The sequence below is a fragment of the Schistocerca piceifrons genome, chromosome 1, assembly GCF_021461385.2.
Source record: "Schistocerca piceifrons isolate TAMUIC-IGC-003096 chromosome 1, iqSchPice1.1, whole genome shotgun sequence".
Taxonomy (NCBI): domain Eukaryota; kingdom Metazoa; phylum Arthropoda; class Insecta; order Orthoptera; family Acrididae; genus Schistocerca; species Schistocerca piceifrons.
The window spans coordinates 131,937,861-131,955,280 of record NC_060138.1 but is presented as its reverse complement, the minus strand read 5'-3'; the positions used below and the strand labels follow the sequence as shown (position 1 = coordinate 131,955,280).

At 39.9% G+C, this 17,420-nt stretch overlaps 1 protein-coding gene across 1 annotated transcript in view; it reads left to right on the top strand.

Annotated features, from left to right (window-relative positions):
• Window positions 1-17,420, top strand: part of LOC124792281 (RUS family member 1) — a 138,278-nt gene that overhangs the window by 32,585 nt on the left and 88,273 nt on the right. The window contains exon 3 of the mRNA XM_047257927.1: window positions 2,439-2,599. Within this exon, the coding sequence (XP_047113883.1) occupies window positions 2,439-2,599 (161 nt within the window). The remainder of the gene's footprint in view (window positions 1-2,438; window positions 2,600-17,420) is intronic.

Genomic DNA, 17,420 nt, shown 5'->3' with positions numbered 1-17,420 from the left:
GAGACTAGTCATGGATACTTGATTATTGAAAGCAGTTGGGAAAAGGTAAGGTGAGGGAGTGGGAAAAGGTTAGCAGAGTTATGGTCAGGGGCTTTTGAGTATCTAAATGATGTGCATAGTGGAACCACTGTTGAAGTCATCTGTGTTGTGAGAAGCAGTTACAAACACTGGATGGTCACGTTTGTGGCTTGCCACAGTTTGGCTTTGGCCATTTGTGTAAATTGACTGTTGGTTATTTGTCATGCGCACGTTGAATGCTGTATAGTAATTGCAGCATGGCTAATATATAACATGGCTGATTTCAAAATGGTCTTGCCTTTTATTAGGTAGAAAACACCTGTGACTGGAGGTAGTTTGTGGATGTATGGGACAGGACTTGCACCTTGGCCGACTATAAGGGACTGTCCCATGGCGGTGCAGGATTGGGAGTAGGATTGTAATAGGGATGGGCCAGGATATTCTGTAGGTTAGGTTGGCAGTGGAGCACTATTTGTGGGTAGTATTTTAGGTAAGATAGCCTTCATGCTGGGGCATGAAAAGAAGTAGTTGAAGCCCTGGTGTAGGATGTGGTTGATATCTAAAAGGCCAGGGTGATATTGGGTGACCAGAGTTGTACGGTGGCTGGTTAACAAATTTTTAGGTGTCAGAGGAGCAGATAGCATGGAAGATTAGTTTGCGAATGAGCTTGGTAGTGTATTGTATGTCAGTAAAGGCTCTGCTAAGGTAACCATTATATTTCAACTCCTGCTTACCACTGCAGATGCAGCATCCATGGATGGCAAGGCTGCAAGGAAGATATTTTAACATGGAACGGTTGAGAGCTGTGAGAATGGAGGCACTGTTGGAGGTTGATGGACATGATATGGATGGATGTACATGTTTGTTGAGCCAAGTGAGAGGTGGTGATCGATATCAAGGCAGGTGGCTTGTTGTATTGAGAAGGATCGGGTGAAGTGGATTTGGGAATACGTGATTAGGTTATGGAGGGAGGAGCAAAGTATGTCCTTGATGTGAGTCCAGATCATGAAACTGTCATCAGTGAATCTGAACCAGATAAGTGGTTTTAGGTGTTAACTGTGTAGAAAAGATTCCTCCAGATGGCCCATAAACAAGCTGGCATAGGATAGCACCATGAGAGTACCCATGGCAGTACCATGGATTTGTTTGTAGATTTGTCTTTCAAAAGTGAAATAGTTTTGGATCAGGATGTGGTTGGTTAGGAGGATGAGGGAAAAAGTGGTGAGTTTGGTATCAGAAGAGTGATTGGAAAGGTAGTGTTCCATGGTCACAAGGCGTACAAGAATGTTGTGTCCAAATTTACTAACAATGAGTCTTGTTGGTAATGGGACAGGAAATGTGGAGAGGCGGTGAAGGAAGTGAGCAGTGTCTTGAATGTAGGATGGTGGGGTATGGACAATTGTTTGAAGGATTTGATTAACAAAGGCAGAGGTTCACTCTGTGTGAGCATTGTACCCAACCACAATTGGGCACAACTGGTAGAGGGGCCTGTGGGGTTGGGTTTGTAGAGTTTGGTAAGTAGGTGTGAGTGGGAGTGTGGGGGAATTCCTGGTTTGAGGAGGTAGATGCATTCAGATGTCAGATTTTCGGATGGACCTAAGGCCTTGAGGAGGTGCTTGAGATCATGTTGGACTTCTTGGATGGTACCATGGTTGTAATGTTTGTGTGTTTTTCCTTCCTACATCGCTTTTCGCTATACCTTCTGTACTTTTTCCTTATTGCACAACCACACAGACATCTGGCCAAAGACCTGTCTCTTTCCTGCTACCCCCTCTTTGTGTCCTTCCTTATCCCCTCCCCACTTTCATCAGTTCAGACAACTGCTTTCAATAATCAGTCAATAATTAGTCCTCCCATGGCCATGAAAGTATTCATTTGGGTGTCTGCTTGGCTGTGTGTGTGCACTTTGGATAGAAAAAGAGCTATTTCTCAAAAGCTATTGTGAATGCTATTATCTGTAAGGTGTTTCTGTGCTCCATACATTGATTCAGTATAGATGAGTGGTTACCTTTATTTTTTATAAAATTTGTAATTAAATGTATGTATAAAAGTTGGCACTTAGTTTTTGCATTATTGTCTGTGTTGAATCCAGGTATCAAACAGCAGCAGAAGCATTAGATAAAAAAAAGAGAGAAAAGACAAGGGCAGTTGTCAAAATATTTCATGAAAATGAAAGTGACAGCTTGTCTGGGTACCCAGAAAGGTGTGTTTTTTATGTAAATTTGGAAATGATTGAAACCTTGCAATACAGCCGGTTATCGTGTAATTTTAAGAAAGGAATTCATAGCATGGAACACTTTGACATATCTTGATTTCAAAAACTAAGAATAGTAGCAACTGTAATGAATGACTGAAACTCTTAAAATATTCAGAGTTCTCTGGCAAAGTTCTTCTGACAGTTTTGTTTTCTTTGGTGCTAGGCCTTCTGCAGCACGCTGACGGGTACTTTGGCAGCACGTGCCATCATGGCTGGTATTGGGGTTGGTAGTGCTGATGCAACACCACTGGCAGCTGCCATAACCTGGATATTTAAAGATGGCACTGGTATGGTTGGAAGTATATGTTTCGCATGGTGGAAGGGGTAAGCTTTCTTAGTCATAGTAAAATTAACTGTGATGTGCATTTCCAGAGCTGGCTGCTGTGGCCAAGCAGTTCTAGGTGCTTCAGTCCAGAACCACGCTGCTGCTACGGTCACAGGTTCAAATCCTGCCTCGGGCATGGATGTGTGTGATGTCTTTAGGTTGGTTAGGTTTAAGTAGTTCTAAGACTAGGGGACTGATGACCTCAGATGTTAAGTCCCATAGTGCTTAGAGCCATTTGAACCATTTTTTTTGCATTCCAGAAGCAAGTTCTGTTGTTAAATCTTGGCTATGTTGCAGTCGTCTGTTATACTAATATGTCATGATAGGTTTGTTGTTTTTGGCTGTGAATACATGCTAGCTGCATTTTCTTGGCAATTGCTTATTAGTGAAGACAGGTTTTAGTGTTAAGTTGAATAAAGGAAACTGCACCAAAACTGCAATACATGGGCAGTTATTTATTTATTCCACATGTAAAATATAACAACAGCAACAGATAGTCATCATCAAATGTGCAGATTTTATAGGAAAGAAAGCTGGATCCAGATGTTCAGTGCGGGAGGTGAGAATGTTTTCAATTAACTGTGATGTGAGAGTCCGTGGAAGATGGCTCGGAAATTAAGGGAAGGGTGAACATAGCAAAAGAGAATGAATGTTTCATGATGTTAACACTTGTATTTCAGTTTGTAAATGTTTCATGGACAATTATACATGAAATTGTGATTATCAGATTCAATCATAATAAAGTATGTGCTCACAGGTTATTGATAGTATCAACAGAAGAATAAAAAAATGAAATTACATCACATTGTAAGGGGCTTCTTGAACTAATACAGAACTGAATGTTATGACATCTTAAGCTCTGTCATCACAGAGGACAAGGTACTGCAACACATAAACTGAAACAGAATGACAGTCGGGAGAGTGGAAGTTATTGTTATTTTACAAAACAAATATGTAGCCAGTACGACTATGCGTGGCAGGGAGATTTGATGGGACAATTTCCTCTTCCTCCTTGCTGTCCTTATCTGACTGCTAGTTATCTTTACTTCTTTCTGCACCTCGAATTGTTTATTTCTGAATTATTCTTCTATTATTATAATGATTTAAAAAAAGAAAGAGCTTTCAACAGTCGGTCATCACTAGTGTAAATATTAGTGATGAGGACAGATGCCATCTGTCTGAAAAGTTCCATGACTGATTTTATTCAAGGCATATAAGCAATGTCAGTGCAATAACTATGGTGGCAGCTTGAACTAACAACTGTAAACAACAGCTGTGCATTCAACCAGTCGGTTGTAGGCAGGCAGTGTTAAGTGGTGGATGTGCAGTGGTAGTGTGCCTATGTTGTGTCACAAATTGCAGTAGAGCAACATCTCTTAATCAAGTGCTCTGGACATTGTCCAGAGCTCTTTGAAGAAGAGAAAAGTGTATGCTATATATTTCCCTGTTAAATATGTGTGTATTCACATTGGGATTTATTGCCTACTCTTGCTCCAAATGTACACACCTTAACTCAAATTTACTTATGATAGTGCCCATGTGGGACCTGACATACCTTGACACTGATGCAGTTCTGCCTGTGACTTATTTGGCTTAACTCCTTCGGCCCCTAAGGGGGCATAGGGCATCCAGGAGTACTCACCATCCATCTCAGTCTTTGCCCATTTCTCTCAGTTCCACCCAGGTCTTTCAACTCACCTTGCTTCTCCTTCCCTCATCCTCTTCCATGTAGAACTAGGCTTGTGTCTCTTCCTTTTTCCCTGGAGATTCCATGGCAGTATCTTTGTAACTGCTTCGTCTGGCTTTCTAGGTGTGTGCATCAGGCATTTTCACTGTCCGATATGTGGTCTTTGTTATTTATCTGGTTTGCTTTCCTCCATAGCTCGTGATTATTTTTTCAGGCCACTAGATATTCATGATGGAGATACATATTTATAAAGCTCTGTAACTGTGATGATGTTACTTTCTTGTCTACTTTCCGACTTTCACTGCTTATAGGGCACCTTAAAATATCAATTTTTGTTTTGCATGTGATTTTTCTGTTTTCCACATTGGATATGATTATATGACGGCAGCATTTGCCTTCTTTATGCTGTTCACCACATCTTCTCCAGCTCCATCATCATCTGTCACCACACTACACAAATAGAAGAATGCATTGACAGTCTCTGCCAGTTTCCCCCATATAAAGAGACACACTTCCATGTTCCCAGAATTTACTCTCATTTCCTTTGTTTTATGTACATTTATCTTGAGGCAGCAATCTCTGCTTCATTTTTTGGTGAGTTTAATTTAATTTTCATATCTGTCGGCCTTTGAGCTAACAAAACTACCGTATTTACTCGAATCTAAGCCGCTCTTGAATCTAAGCCGCACCTGAAAAATGAGACTCGAAATCAAGGAAAAAAAAATTTCATGAATCTAAGCCGCACCTGAAATTTGAGACCCGAAATTCAAGGGGAGAGAAAAGTTTTAGGCCACACCTCCAAATCGAAACAAAGATGGTCCATTGTAATATGAGACACAATTTAGGTCGAATGAATGACGATACAGCTACAGTAGTTTGATTCGAGTCGTAAGCTTAGCAGTTAAGATTTACCAGGTAGCCATTGCTATGTGTCAGGCGCTCCATCTGTATTTATACGGGTACCCTTCGTTTTTCACGTGCTTCGTCTGGTTTGAATTGATTGCTTATTTTTCTTTGATCTGATAAGTGCCGTTCTCTTTGTTATAGGTGTTTACGTCACTCTAAGCTGAAAATGCATTACTGTACTGTGTCATGCATTGTTTGTCGCATTCTGATAATGAGTGTTTACGACCTGTTGCCGCTCGCGGCATAGCTTGCTTTTGTGCGCACTGCCGCTGCTTACAATTAGAAAAAAAAAAAAGAGAGGAATTGTCTCATTAGCGAAACAATGCCAAGAGACTGCTATTTGTTGTTATTTACACTGCTGCTTTCTTTGATAATGATCAACAAGAACCAAATAATAAACTGCGTATGATAGATGTTCGGAACGAGATTTTAGCGAAAATTTTTCTTTGTTTGAAAATCTTTGCAGACGCCTCTTTAGTACATTACTTTCCGCACAGAAATTAGTCATCTTAGATTTAAAAATCTAGTCAATTTCCTTGCTTCATTTCTGACTGTATCACTATTAGGCATAAGAATAATACGAATGTAAACATGACATGATATATGTATTCTTCCACGATTGCTGTTGTCTCACTCTAATTTCGTAGTTTATTAGGTGGACAGGATCTAAATGAGATAGCAGCAAACACGAAAGAATACATGGCAAAATGTTTATACTCATATTATTCTTATGGTGAAGAGACTACTGCATGTGATTCACAGTTCATAAAAGTTCCTATTAGCAAACATCTCTTCTCACAGGTAGGAAAAAATTCAGAACGTAGAGTTGCTCATACTGACAAACATCCCAAACAGTCTTGCCAGTCGGATTTCCGTAGTACATTGAAAAGCTGCTACATTCGAAGATGAACAATACGGAATTTGTATTTACTTCATTGGATAATGAATGAAAATGCAGTGGACGAAATTCTGGGCGGAGAAAAAAAGCTCGTCTACCACCTTTTTTTTTTTTTTTTTTTAATTTATTTACTGACGCAGAGGTTTTAGCGCCAGTATTTATCTTTGTGGCTGCAAGGCATGCCTGTGTAGCGCTACATATATTCGACGTTAGAAGTTATTTGTGGTGGCACCTACCAACATATTTCAGAACTTCCGCTTACTTTGCACCCGATTCTAAGCCGCAGGTGGTTTTTTGGATTACAAAAACCGGAAAAAAAAGTGCGGCTTAGATTCGAGTAAATACTGTATGTTGTCTGCAAAATCCAGATCCTCCATTCATTCATGGATCCGCCATTGGATTCCTCTTCTGCCATCTGCAGTCAATCTTTTCATTACTGAGTCAAGGACAAGTAGAAAAAGCATTGGTGACAAAATGAAACCCTGATGGACTCCAGTTATTGCCTCTATTGGATCTGTGAGATTTCCATTTCAGAGCACACAACATCTGTATCCATCATACAGATCTTTGATGATGTTCAGAATCTTGTGTGGTATACCATACTTCTGCAACACCTGTATGATTTTACAAAATTTATGGCCTTCTTGAAATCAATCAGTGCCAGGTTCATGGTTGCTTGGAATTCTTTACTTTTCTGTAAGATGATCCTTAGAGTATTAATAAGATCAAAATAACTGTGTTGTGTCATAAAACAGCCTGTTTTTTTTGCACTTGATTTTCGAGTGAATCTTTAAATATGATTAAAAGAATTCTGGTGAGGTCCTTGCAGGACACTAACACCAATGTAATACAGGGTCCCACACCAGTTTTTATGAACTGTCAAATTTCCCTTTTTGTGGGAGCTTTACCCCCAGTCCATTTTTCCACTTCATTGTAGATTTCTCTTAGAGCCAAATATGCTTCAACAGCAACAGGGGGTGGTGGATTTTAGCTGTAATTGCAAGATTGGCTTTTGAGAACTCTGTTGCTATGTTTTGTACACCTGGAGCCATTGCATTTTTACGTGTCTCAAAGTAATCCTAATTTCATCTGTTGTGGAAACATCTCTCACCTGTTGCTCGAAAATTGTCTTCAAAATTTAACATCTCCTTGAAATGCTCTTCCCATCTCTGTAGCTGTGCCTGTTGAGTCCTAATCACCACGCCTTCCTTCCTCTTAGCTGGTCCTTCCTGTTTAAAGTTTTTCATTGACAGCCATTCGGTGATTTTTGTGGAGCTCTTTTATAATTTGCCCCTGCCCCCATCTTGCTGCCTTGTTTGCTAACTGTGCCTGATTATCTATCCATTTCCTTTTACGCACCTTCTTCCTAGTTTTAGTTTTAGTTCTTTTGTGCTGTTACTGTGATTCCACATGTCATCAGAAATCCATTCTTTCCTTCGATGTATCTTAAATCCTAAGCTGTTCTCTCCAGCGTGTAGATAACTGCCTATAAGTGTTTGCAAGCCTATTTCAGTTCCTTCTTGTGTAAAGTTTTTTTTTCCCAGGGAGAACCTGAAATCTGTTTTGTAGTTCAACAGCAAATCTTTCATTGATGCACTGGTTTTTAACCTTTCTGTGTGTGTTTCCTTTTGTTTTCTTTTTCGCTCCTATGAATGAGCTTGGTTTTATTTGCCCTTCTTCAATCAAAACTCTATCAAAACTAGGTGGTGGTCACTTCCAGTGTCTGCTCCCTTTCTATTTCCACATGGAACAGTGTGTGTTGAAATGGTTTGTGGCTATGTGATCTATTTGATTTGTATTAACATTACGTGGTGAGACCCATGTTGTCTTAGGGCAGTTACGATGTGGAAACAGTGTACCTCCAGTGATTAATTCATGCTCAGTACACAGCAGTTCACCATTTACATTTTTGTTTCCAATGCCATGGACACCCATGATGTGTTCAAACCCTTCATTTTCTGAATCAATTGTTGCATTCAAGCACCACATTAAAATTTTTATATCTCCAATTAGTTTGTCCAAGGACTCCATTTAGCTCTGTATAAAATGCACCTTTTAACTCTCCTTCATCCACTTCAGCTGCTGGATAACATTGAATTTCAGTGATATTTTACACATTTGTTTTAAAGCACATGATTATTTTCCTTTCTGAGACTGGTTTCCATTCCACTCCAGTAAGCTCCTTTTGCAGTTCTTAGATTGTAAGAGCCCCACACTACCCCTGGGCAATGCATCTTCACCCGTCTGTCATACATACAACAGCACTCCAACATTTTGTATGAGCTTTCCATACTCGGGTTACCTAGTTTCACAAAGGTCCAGTATACCCAATTGGTAGTTCTCCATCTCTCTTTTCCTGGTTTAATCTTCCTGCCTCTCTGAATGTTCTTACATTCCAAAATACAATGTGTGTTTTCCTTTTCAGACCAGAGTTCATATCCTTAAGATCCATCCAATTATTTCTCCATTTAGGTTCTGTATTTGAATTTATTTATTTATTCACACATTTTTTTGGTGGTGCAGGTTATCAGTCCACATCCCTCATTTGTGGTGATAGGACTGCCACCCCATGGCTTGGACAACTGCAAGGTTTTATTTCAGGGCCTTTCACCATAAATAGCTCATCACCACCTCGACTGCAGACTATTTCTTCATAAACACTAGTCTGTAGTGCACGTAGTCACTTCTGCAATTCATCAAATTTTCTGCTGTTGACTTGGTTGCTGGGGACAACAACAGCATTTTCAATAAATCTTCAATTAAATTTCAATTTCTTCTTACTTCTAATTTACAGTAAATCTTCTTTTTCAATTTTTATCACTCTCCAGTGCACAATTATTCTGGGTTGTGTCACGATCTCCAAAACGCAGTGTTTCCCTTTAAATATATGTCTCTTCAGATTGGAATTTATTGTCTTCTCTTCATTCTGAACATCTGTACATAAATTCAAATTTATTTCTAACTGTGCCAGTGCAGTGCTGATGGTTCTTGTTACCTATGCAATTGTGCTTGTGTGGAACTAATAAACTTCTACAAAATTCCAACTTTCTCTAAATGAATACAAAGTATTCCTTCTGTTACCAAATCCACACATTGTATTCCATTGTACAGTAGCTTCTTGTGTTAAAACATTATACAAAAGGGAACGTTACTTGTATGAACCTCTTGAAAACTGACATTGTTACAGCATGTGCTTTTACTAGTGGTTAGCTGCGCTACTTCAAGCCCAGGACGATGTCTATGATGATGATGACCCAAGGAAAAAAGCACACAGTCCTTGAAGATAACACAACTCGCAGTAATACTGTAGTTGCCATTCCATCTTTAAGATATGTGGTGCCACCCATATACATCTCACATACAAAACAGATAGTAAAAAACCCACAAGCAACTTTCTATTTTCAGCCATTAGACTGTTACATGGTTTGGTGAGTGGAACTGTTTATCAGATAAGTAGATGTAGGGTTACACATCACAGTGCTAGTTTGATATGTAAGGCCACAGTTCAGAGTATATCCTGCACACCTCGACTCTTGAGCAAAAATTGCAACACATGAACACCTGTTGTGACTTGATTTAAACGCAAAATGCAGACAATTTTTTCTCTAGAAATAACCACAATGGGCGATAAGGCTTTGTGTTACCAATGCGAACCAACCACAAAACAACAAAGTACAGAAATTTGGGTGTAGGGTCAATAATTTGACAATATAACTGACTTCATCTTCTTTCTGAAATGTTTCTGCATGTACAGATTGTTACAAAAGTGACTCTCAAACCTGTGTAACACATGAGTTGATCATCCCAAAGAAGGATTTTTCTGACCATTTCACATTGTTGTGTGTGTGTTCTTTACATTGTGACTGGAGGGGAGGAGGAGGGGGGGGGGGGGCATTACGGGCATTACGTAGAACTCCTGAAGCAATGGAACAACTATCTTAACCTTTTTGTTTCTTATTAATCCAGTCTCAAAACATTCGGGACTGATGGTTTATGTATTCTGGTCTCTCTTATGATAAACATTTCAATAGTGGAGAGAGATATGGACAAATGTAGCAGAAGACAGCTGCTTATACTGACTGGAAACATCATTGTTACTGCATATAAACATCGTTGTTACTGCCGTTTGTATGTTACTTTTACGTTGTAATGGAACTTACTTTTCAGATGACCCTCATGCACCATTTCCGTTTAATTTTTGTATGACATATATTCTTTGTCTGCTTTCCTTGTGACGATGTGTTACAGCATATTAATGTTGATTGAGAATGGAGACTAGCATTCAGCATTAAGATAAGAAGCTGAGTGACATGTAAGAAACTAAGACGACAGCTTGCCAAAATTTTATTTTCCTTATTTATCAGAGCAATATACCGTATTTACCTAAGTATAAAATGACCCTGAATGTAAGATAACCACCCCTTTTGTTTAAGATGCTCCTTGTCTAACTGAAATTACAAACTTTTATTGGCATAAAGTATCTGCGTAACCAATTAATATGACACCTATTCTAAACATACGCCATTTATTAATTGTCTACATTTTCATAATACAAGGAGAAATAAAATAAGCAAAAAAGAATTGTTTACATTAATTTTTATCTTCACTGTCTTCTTTGTTTACCCAGCCTGTCATCTGTCATATCACTGTTTTTATTGATCATCCAAACAGGACAGCCGTGAAACTTATATCTTCATTGTAACAAATATTTGGCTATTTCATCTGAACATGTTGCGATTTCTGAGGCTGTGGCTATTGTGGGACCTGAGAACACAGTTGTTTTTTTCTGACCACGTAGCGGATTTCACTTCTTTACTGATGTGAGAATATTACGAAGCCTCTAGCTTCCGACGACCATCTTCCCGTCACCCTCTCATTGACTGTGTGGATGCAGCAGTAGCTGATATACCTCTTATAGAATTACCTTGCCCCCCATAGTCCCCATCACAACTCACAGTGAGTTCCGACAACACTGGTGCACGAAATATGTAAGTAGGTCACTGGCCCCAATCTAGACTTTTAGCATTTCCCACAGAAATGTGTGCTATTATTGAGTGTTAGTCCAATTTTAAAGCCAATCAGATTCCAAGCACAAATTGATTCAGACACATTGCAGTCTAAATACTTCCTTTCTTTGTTTGAGGATTACAGTACTGGCAAGAAAATCTCGATAAAGGAGAGGAAAGTGGACTAACGTTGCATAGAGGGTTAACATCACTCCTCTCTTTTGTTAGTTATTTATCATCTTTTTCCATGCCCACCTACCCTGCTTTGTTGCGTGCCCAGTTGTCTTGGCATTCATTGACCTGTGACAGAAATCTTTGTCTTCTTATTTCTGTGCCTCATTCCTCATGGTCTCACTAAAGTGTCTCTCAGTGCTATATTTGTATGTCCTTCTCACTTCCTCCCTCTTTTGTGCCATTCTTGCTATCACTCATATGCATGGTGTTGAAAAAAGTTTTCTGTATTTTGGGAAGTGATAGTATGACCAAAATAATGGAAAGATGTCTAGTAAACAGGGGCTCTACAGTGCATACTATAAGCAGTTTTGTGTGTATAGCTGGAATCAGCCCAAATAAATACTGCTCATCACTTCTTTTGTACTACTCCCAGTGTCGATGGAAAGTATTGGTCTGTTTCCCATTGCAAACAAAATTATTTTTAACACAAAATTTTATGTTCCTGTTTGTTAGAGTTGTTCCAAATTAGTCTAGAGTGATATTTGTTTTATCGATATATATTAATAGGGACAGTAAAAAACAAAGATTAAGTTGTACTCTAGCAGCAATGAGCAACACTGCTGCATGGTGGTAGCAATCAGCGCGTGCCAGGGTGGTGCTGTTGCTGTTGGAGTGCTGTGCTGTGCTGTGCTTTTAACACATTGGAGACAGATTCTGAGTTTACTCTCATTTCGCGTGTTCTACACTTTGTCTGTAGTTGCCATCTACTATGACATATTTCAAGTAATTCATCTATTTAGTTGTTTATACCAGTAGTTAATGTATCAGACTTGATTGTCTCCAAATAAATTAGCTTATTTAGCATTTTGATTGTATTTTGATATTTCAGATAGTTACTAATATTTTCATCTTGAAGTTAGTCCTGCTGTTAGAGGTGGCCCTGTTCAGAAAACAGAAGGAAATGAATGAATCTGAAGTACTTTTTTAGGTTTTTGACAACGATTGTTCATATGTTCCTAGTGAGAAGGAAGAGTCAGATGACTGTATGAATGAATGTTTTTATGGTTCTTAAGGATAAATTCAGTGACAGCATTATCATTAGACCTGTAAAGAAACATAAAGTGGCAGTGTTTTCAGGTGATTCTGATGATAACAATGAAAGTGATTCTATTCTTATGAATGAGTCATTCTGTCATAATGTTAACTCTTTGGTGACAGTGTCTGAATCTCACCCACATACTGGTTATGCCAGTGCATGAGTGAGACATGGGCATAATCGTGAATGTGTTAATACATATCCATAAAACAAATGTCACACTAGACTAATTTGTGATGAGTGATCTGCACAAGCAGAAACATTTCAGGAACAAGAAGAAGCTGCCTAATTTGGGACCGCTCTATTGAATGAGCACATAAAATTTGGCTTTAAAAATAATTTTGTTTGTAAGGAGGAAAAAAACTGATGCCTTCTGTTGACACTGAGCATCACTTGAAAGATGTGATGAGCAGTATTTGTTGAGGAGACTCCAGCTACACATTCTGAAACCGAAATTGCAAATATCTGGTGAAACAAGATGAGGTTAGGACAGGTGGTTGGCTGTCACCTTGCTGCAGGAAATTTCCTGGCATTTCCATGAAACAATGTAGAACAGTCACAGGAAACCTAAAGTGGGATGGCTGCATATAGCAAAACCCATCACCCGAATAAGAGGTCAGTATCTTAATAACTGCACTGCCTCATTCAGTTGATTCCTATTGTGTTCTTTTGATTATACGCAATTTGTGCCAAATAACTTATGAAACATAGTTTGGCATTGCATCACTGCACACACTGTGCAAGACCACGCATGTGCTGTTAGCCAATTGCTTTCCCATGAGTCTCATCAGATAACTGACCCCAGACGTGTTAACGTGCAGCTATGCCTCATGCAAATCTGCATGTCCTCCCTTCACTCTTTCTGGAAAAATGTGTTCTCTCATGATGAGTGAGCTGTTGAGCTCAGGAGAATGACAAGAGATTACAGGCATGCAGTATAGATCTTGGCACATAATTTTCTTGTAAAAACATTACAGTTTGATCATGTATTTAAAAAATGGCTCTGAGCACTATGGGACTTAACATCTGAGGTCATCAGTCCCCGAGAACTTAGAACTACTTAAACCTAACTAACCTAAGGACATCACACACATCCATGCCCGAGGCAGGATTTGAACCTGTAACAGTAGCGGTCGCGCGGTTCCAGACTGAAGTGCCTAGAACCGCTCGGCCACACCAGCCAGTGATCATGTATTTAACGTGGCGGGATGTTATAGTAGTGCCATTTCACTTTTAAACACTACTGTGAATCCTTTTAGTAACCTTTAAGTGTGTGGTATGAATTACTTGTAAGGTATGTTTCTGCTACCTCTTTGAGCTCATACAGGCTGTTACAAAAAGGTACGGCCAAACTTTCAGGAAACATTCCTCACACACAAAGAAAGAAAATTGTTACATGGACATGTGTCCAGAAACGCTTACTTTCCATGTTAGAGCTCATTTTATTACTTCTCTTCAAATCACATTAATCATGGAATGGAAACACACAGCAACAGAACGTACCAGTGTGACTTCAAACACTTTGTTACAGGAAATGTTCAAAATGTCCTCCGTTAGCGAGGATACATGCATCCACCCTCCGTCGCATGGAATCCCTGATGCGCTGATGCAGCCCTGGAGAATGGCGTATTGTATCACAGCCGTCCACAATACTAGCACGAAGAGTCTTTACATTTGGTACCGGTGTTGCATAGACAAGAGCTTTCAAATGCCCCCATAAATGAAAGTCAAGAGGGTTGAGGTCAGGAGAGCGTGGAGGCCATGGAATTAGTCCGCCTCTACCAATCCATCGGTCACCGAATCTATTGTTGAGAAGCATACGAACACTTCGACTGAAATGTGCAGGAGCTCCATCGTGCATGAACCACATGTTGTGTCGTACTTGTAAAGGCACATGTTCTAGCAGCACAGGTAGAGCATCCCGTATGAAATCATGATAACGTGCTCCATTGAGCTTAGGTGGAAGAAACTAAAATGAGCTCTAACATGGAAATTATGCGTTTCCGGACACATGTCCACATAACATCTTTTCTTTATTTGTGTGTGAGGAATGTTTCCTGAAAGTTTGGCCGTACCTTTTTGTAACACCCTGTATACTGCAGTAACTGTTGTCACCTCCTTGGGAAATTTATTATACAATTGGGGCACTGAGAACCATAAAAGGCTAAAATACAGACACAAAGTGCCCATAGGGTAGTGAATATCAGATACATTGGAGAGATAACCTTTCATGAATGTTCATATATACAATGTCGGCTTTCAGCACAGATAAGATCATTTACTATAATATCAACAGATGTCAGTAGCATGCATACATGTTACAGTATCAAAATTACAGGTGTGCTTTAGGCCCTTATGGTTCTCAGTGCTTCAGTTTTATTCCCTGATAAGAAACATTGTTTTGAATTTTGTGTGTGTGTTTTCCTTGTAAATGTAAGTCCAAACTGGCTCTTGTTCCATGAGTAAAGAACTATTAATGTTTGTCCATATATGGACAGCCGGTATATGTACTCACTTGGTGCAGTAAGGATACCCAGTTTTTGAAGTAGTTCTTTACAATAAGGCTGTCTACTACTTCTCTTTGTTATTCTTACAGACATTTCTGCAGTTTGAAAATAGAGTCCATGTTTTGTACCTTCAATCTGTGGAAAAGAATACCAAAACTAAGAACTGTGTTCACATAGGAGTAGTATGACACCACAAGACATTTTCTGCTACAAACCATTAATAGAACCCAAGGGTTTCATTTACTTTCTGTGTTAGGAGAACTAGTGTTGTATCACTGGCTATGATGTTGTTATTTTCAGTAAAGGGAACTCTGTAATGGCTGGTACTGCACTTCTCCCACTTCTGAAACCAGACTGTGCTCCATTAAAAGGTTGCATTCATTAATTTAACTCATTTTAGTCTGTCATGATTGATTCAGTTAGTTTTGAGAATTTTGTAGTTTTCTATGCTCTCCACATTACCTTTCTTGGTAAGGTCACAACTTCCACTTGCTTAAGGTACTCAGGAAAAATACTTTTAACTGAAGGACTGTCTCAGTAGTCACCTACCATCTATCACATAACCACTGCCCAACAACAAAGGAGTTCTCCTCCTGTGACTCAGCACTGCCCAGGATTGGTGCAACTGAATCACATTCTCTGCCAGACTTTTGACTACCTCTCTTGACTACCTCTCATTGTATCTTCTAATAAGAAATATCTTCCCTACCCCTCCAACAATGGTATTTTGTTGCCCACCCAGCTTATGCAATATTCTGTTCTGTCCCTACTTCACTCCTGCTCCCAGCACTTTGTCTCATGTTTCATGTCCCTGCAATAAACACAGAAGCAAGACCTGTCTCATACATCCTCCTGTTACCACCTAGAGCAGTTCTGTCACTGGCATCTACTATCTCATAAAAGGCAGACTACTTGAGAAAACAGCCATGACAACTAACAGGCCATCTGCTTGAATGATTGGCCATGCCAAATTGTAGCCAAGATACAACTGGGCCACACAGGTGCTGAATATGCAGCACAACATGATGTGTTTCTCTTTAGTGACTGCTTCATAGCCTGATCCATCAGAATTCTCCCCACCAACACCAGATTTCCTGAATTGTGCAGGTGACAATTCTCCCTGCAGTGTATCCTTCATTTCTGTAACGCTCCACCCCCTCCCCCCTCCTCTCCCACCAGTAACCTTTGTTAGTCACTGTTCTCCACCTGCCTGTTCCCTTCCTTGCTCCGTTACTTCACATGTTTTCTATCCTACTAACACACTGACATAATCCTTTCTTCTTCTCCACCTCTGTCCTCTCTCATCTTCCTCCCACCATGCTCTCTCACACATAGCACTCCCTCCCCCCTGATGCTACATTTGGCACCACTATCCTGTCCCCATCACATCCCTGCACACTCGCACAGTTAGGCCTGGCATCATCATCCATACCGTCACACTCCCCTCTCCAGGCCTCTTCCTTACCTCCTGGCAGGGTTGAGCACACTGGACTTGCATTCTGGAGGATGATGGTTCGAACCTGCGTCCAGCCATCCTGATTTAGGTTTTCCATGATTTCCCTAAATCGCTTAAGGCAAATGCCGGGATTGTTTGTTTGAAAGGGCATGGCTGACTTTCTTTTGCATCCTTCCTTTATCCGATGGGACCGATGACCTTGCTTTTTGGGTTCCCTTTCCCAAGTGAACAAACCAACCTTACCTCCACTACCCATCCCAGCAGATGCAGTTCCAGTTGGGCAGTGGCCACCTGTGTATGAGTTGTTGTTGTTGTTGTTGGTGGTGGTGGTGGTGGTGTGTGTGTGTGTGTGTGTGTGTGTGTGTGTGTGTGTGGGCGCGCACTCACGTGCGCGTGCGCGCTTGTGAGTGCGCGCACACTTGCATGCGTGTGCTTTTGTGTGTGTGTGTGTGTGTGTGTGTGTGTGTGTGTGTGTGTGTGTGTGTGTTTTTTTATTTCTGAAGGAAGACTTCATCTGAAAGCTGAAATATGTCCAGCATTCTTTTTCATTGTGCCTGTCTGTGACTCAATGCCACCTCTGTATGGTGAGTAGAAATCTTTCCTTTCCATATCATTGAACTAAAGGACTCATTTATTAGTTCTTAATGGGGCTTGTATGCTCTCTCTGCACCCCTTCAGAACAGAGACTGGGCATATCGTCTATGCCTGCTGTGACTTCTTAATTTTTAATTTCAGTATTATAGTTCCGACTTCATGCTCTGTTGTGGGGAACATCACTATTGTGTATGTTGTATAATTCATTATAGGTGCTGCATGTATTTTAGCATTATTTTGTTGTAGCTTTTCTGCAATACCAGTGAAATAGTTACTTACAAAACTTGCCAATTGCTGAGGATATTCTGTTATTCTATTCCCATCTTTGATGTATATGTTGTTATACTTCTGTCTGCCTTTTCCAGTTACATGTTCTATGACATTGTATACTACTTTGCTTTTATTTACTGTGTCATATGTTATTTTCTCATTGAATGATTTGTGTGCAACAGGCAGTACCCTTCTGTATATCCCTTTATGCCTGTGATGGTAATCT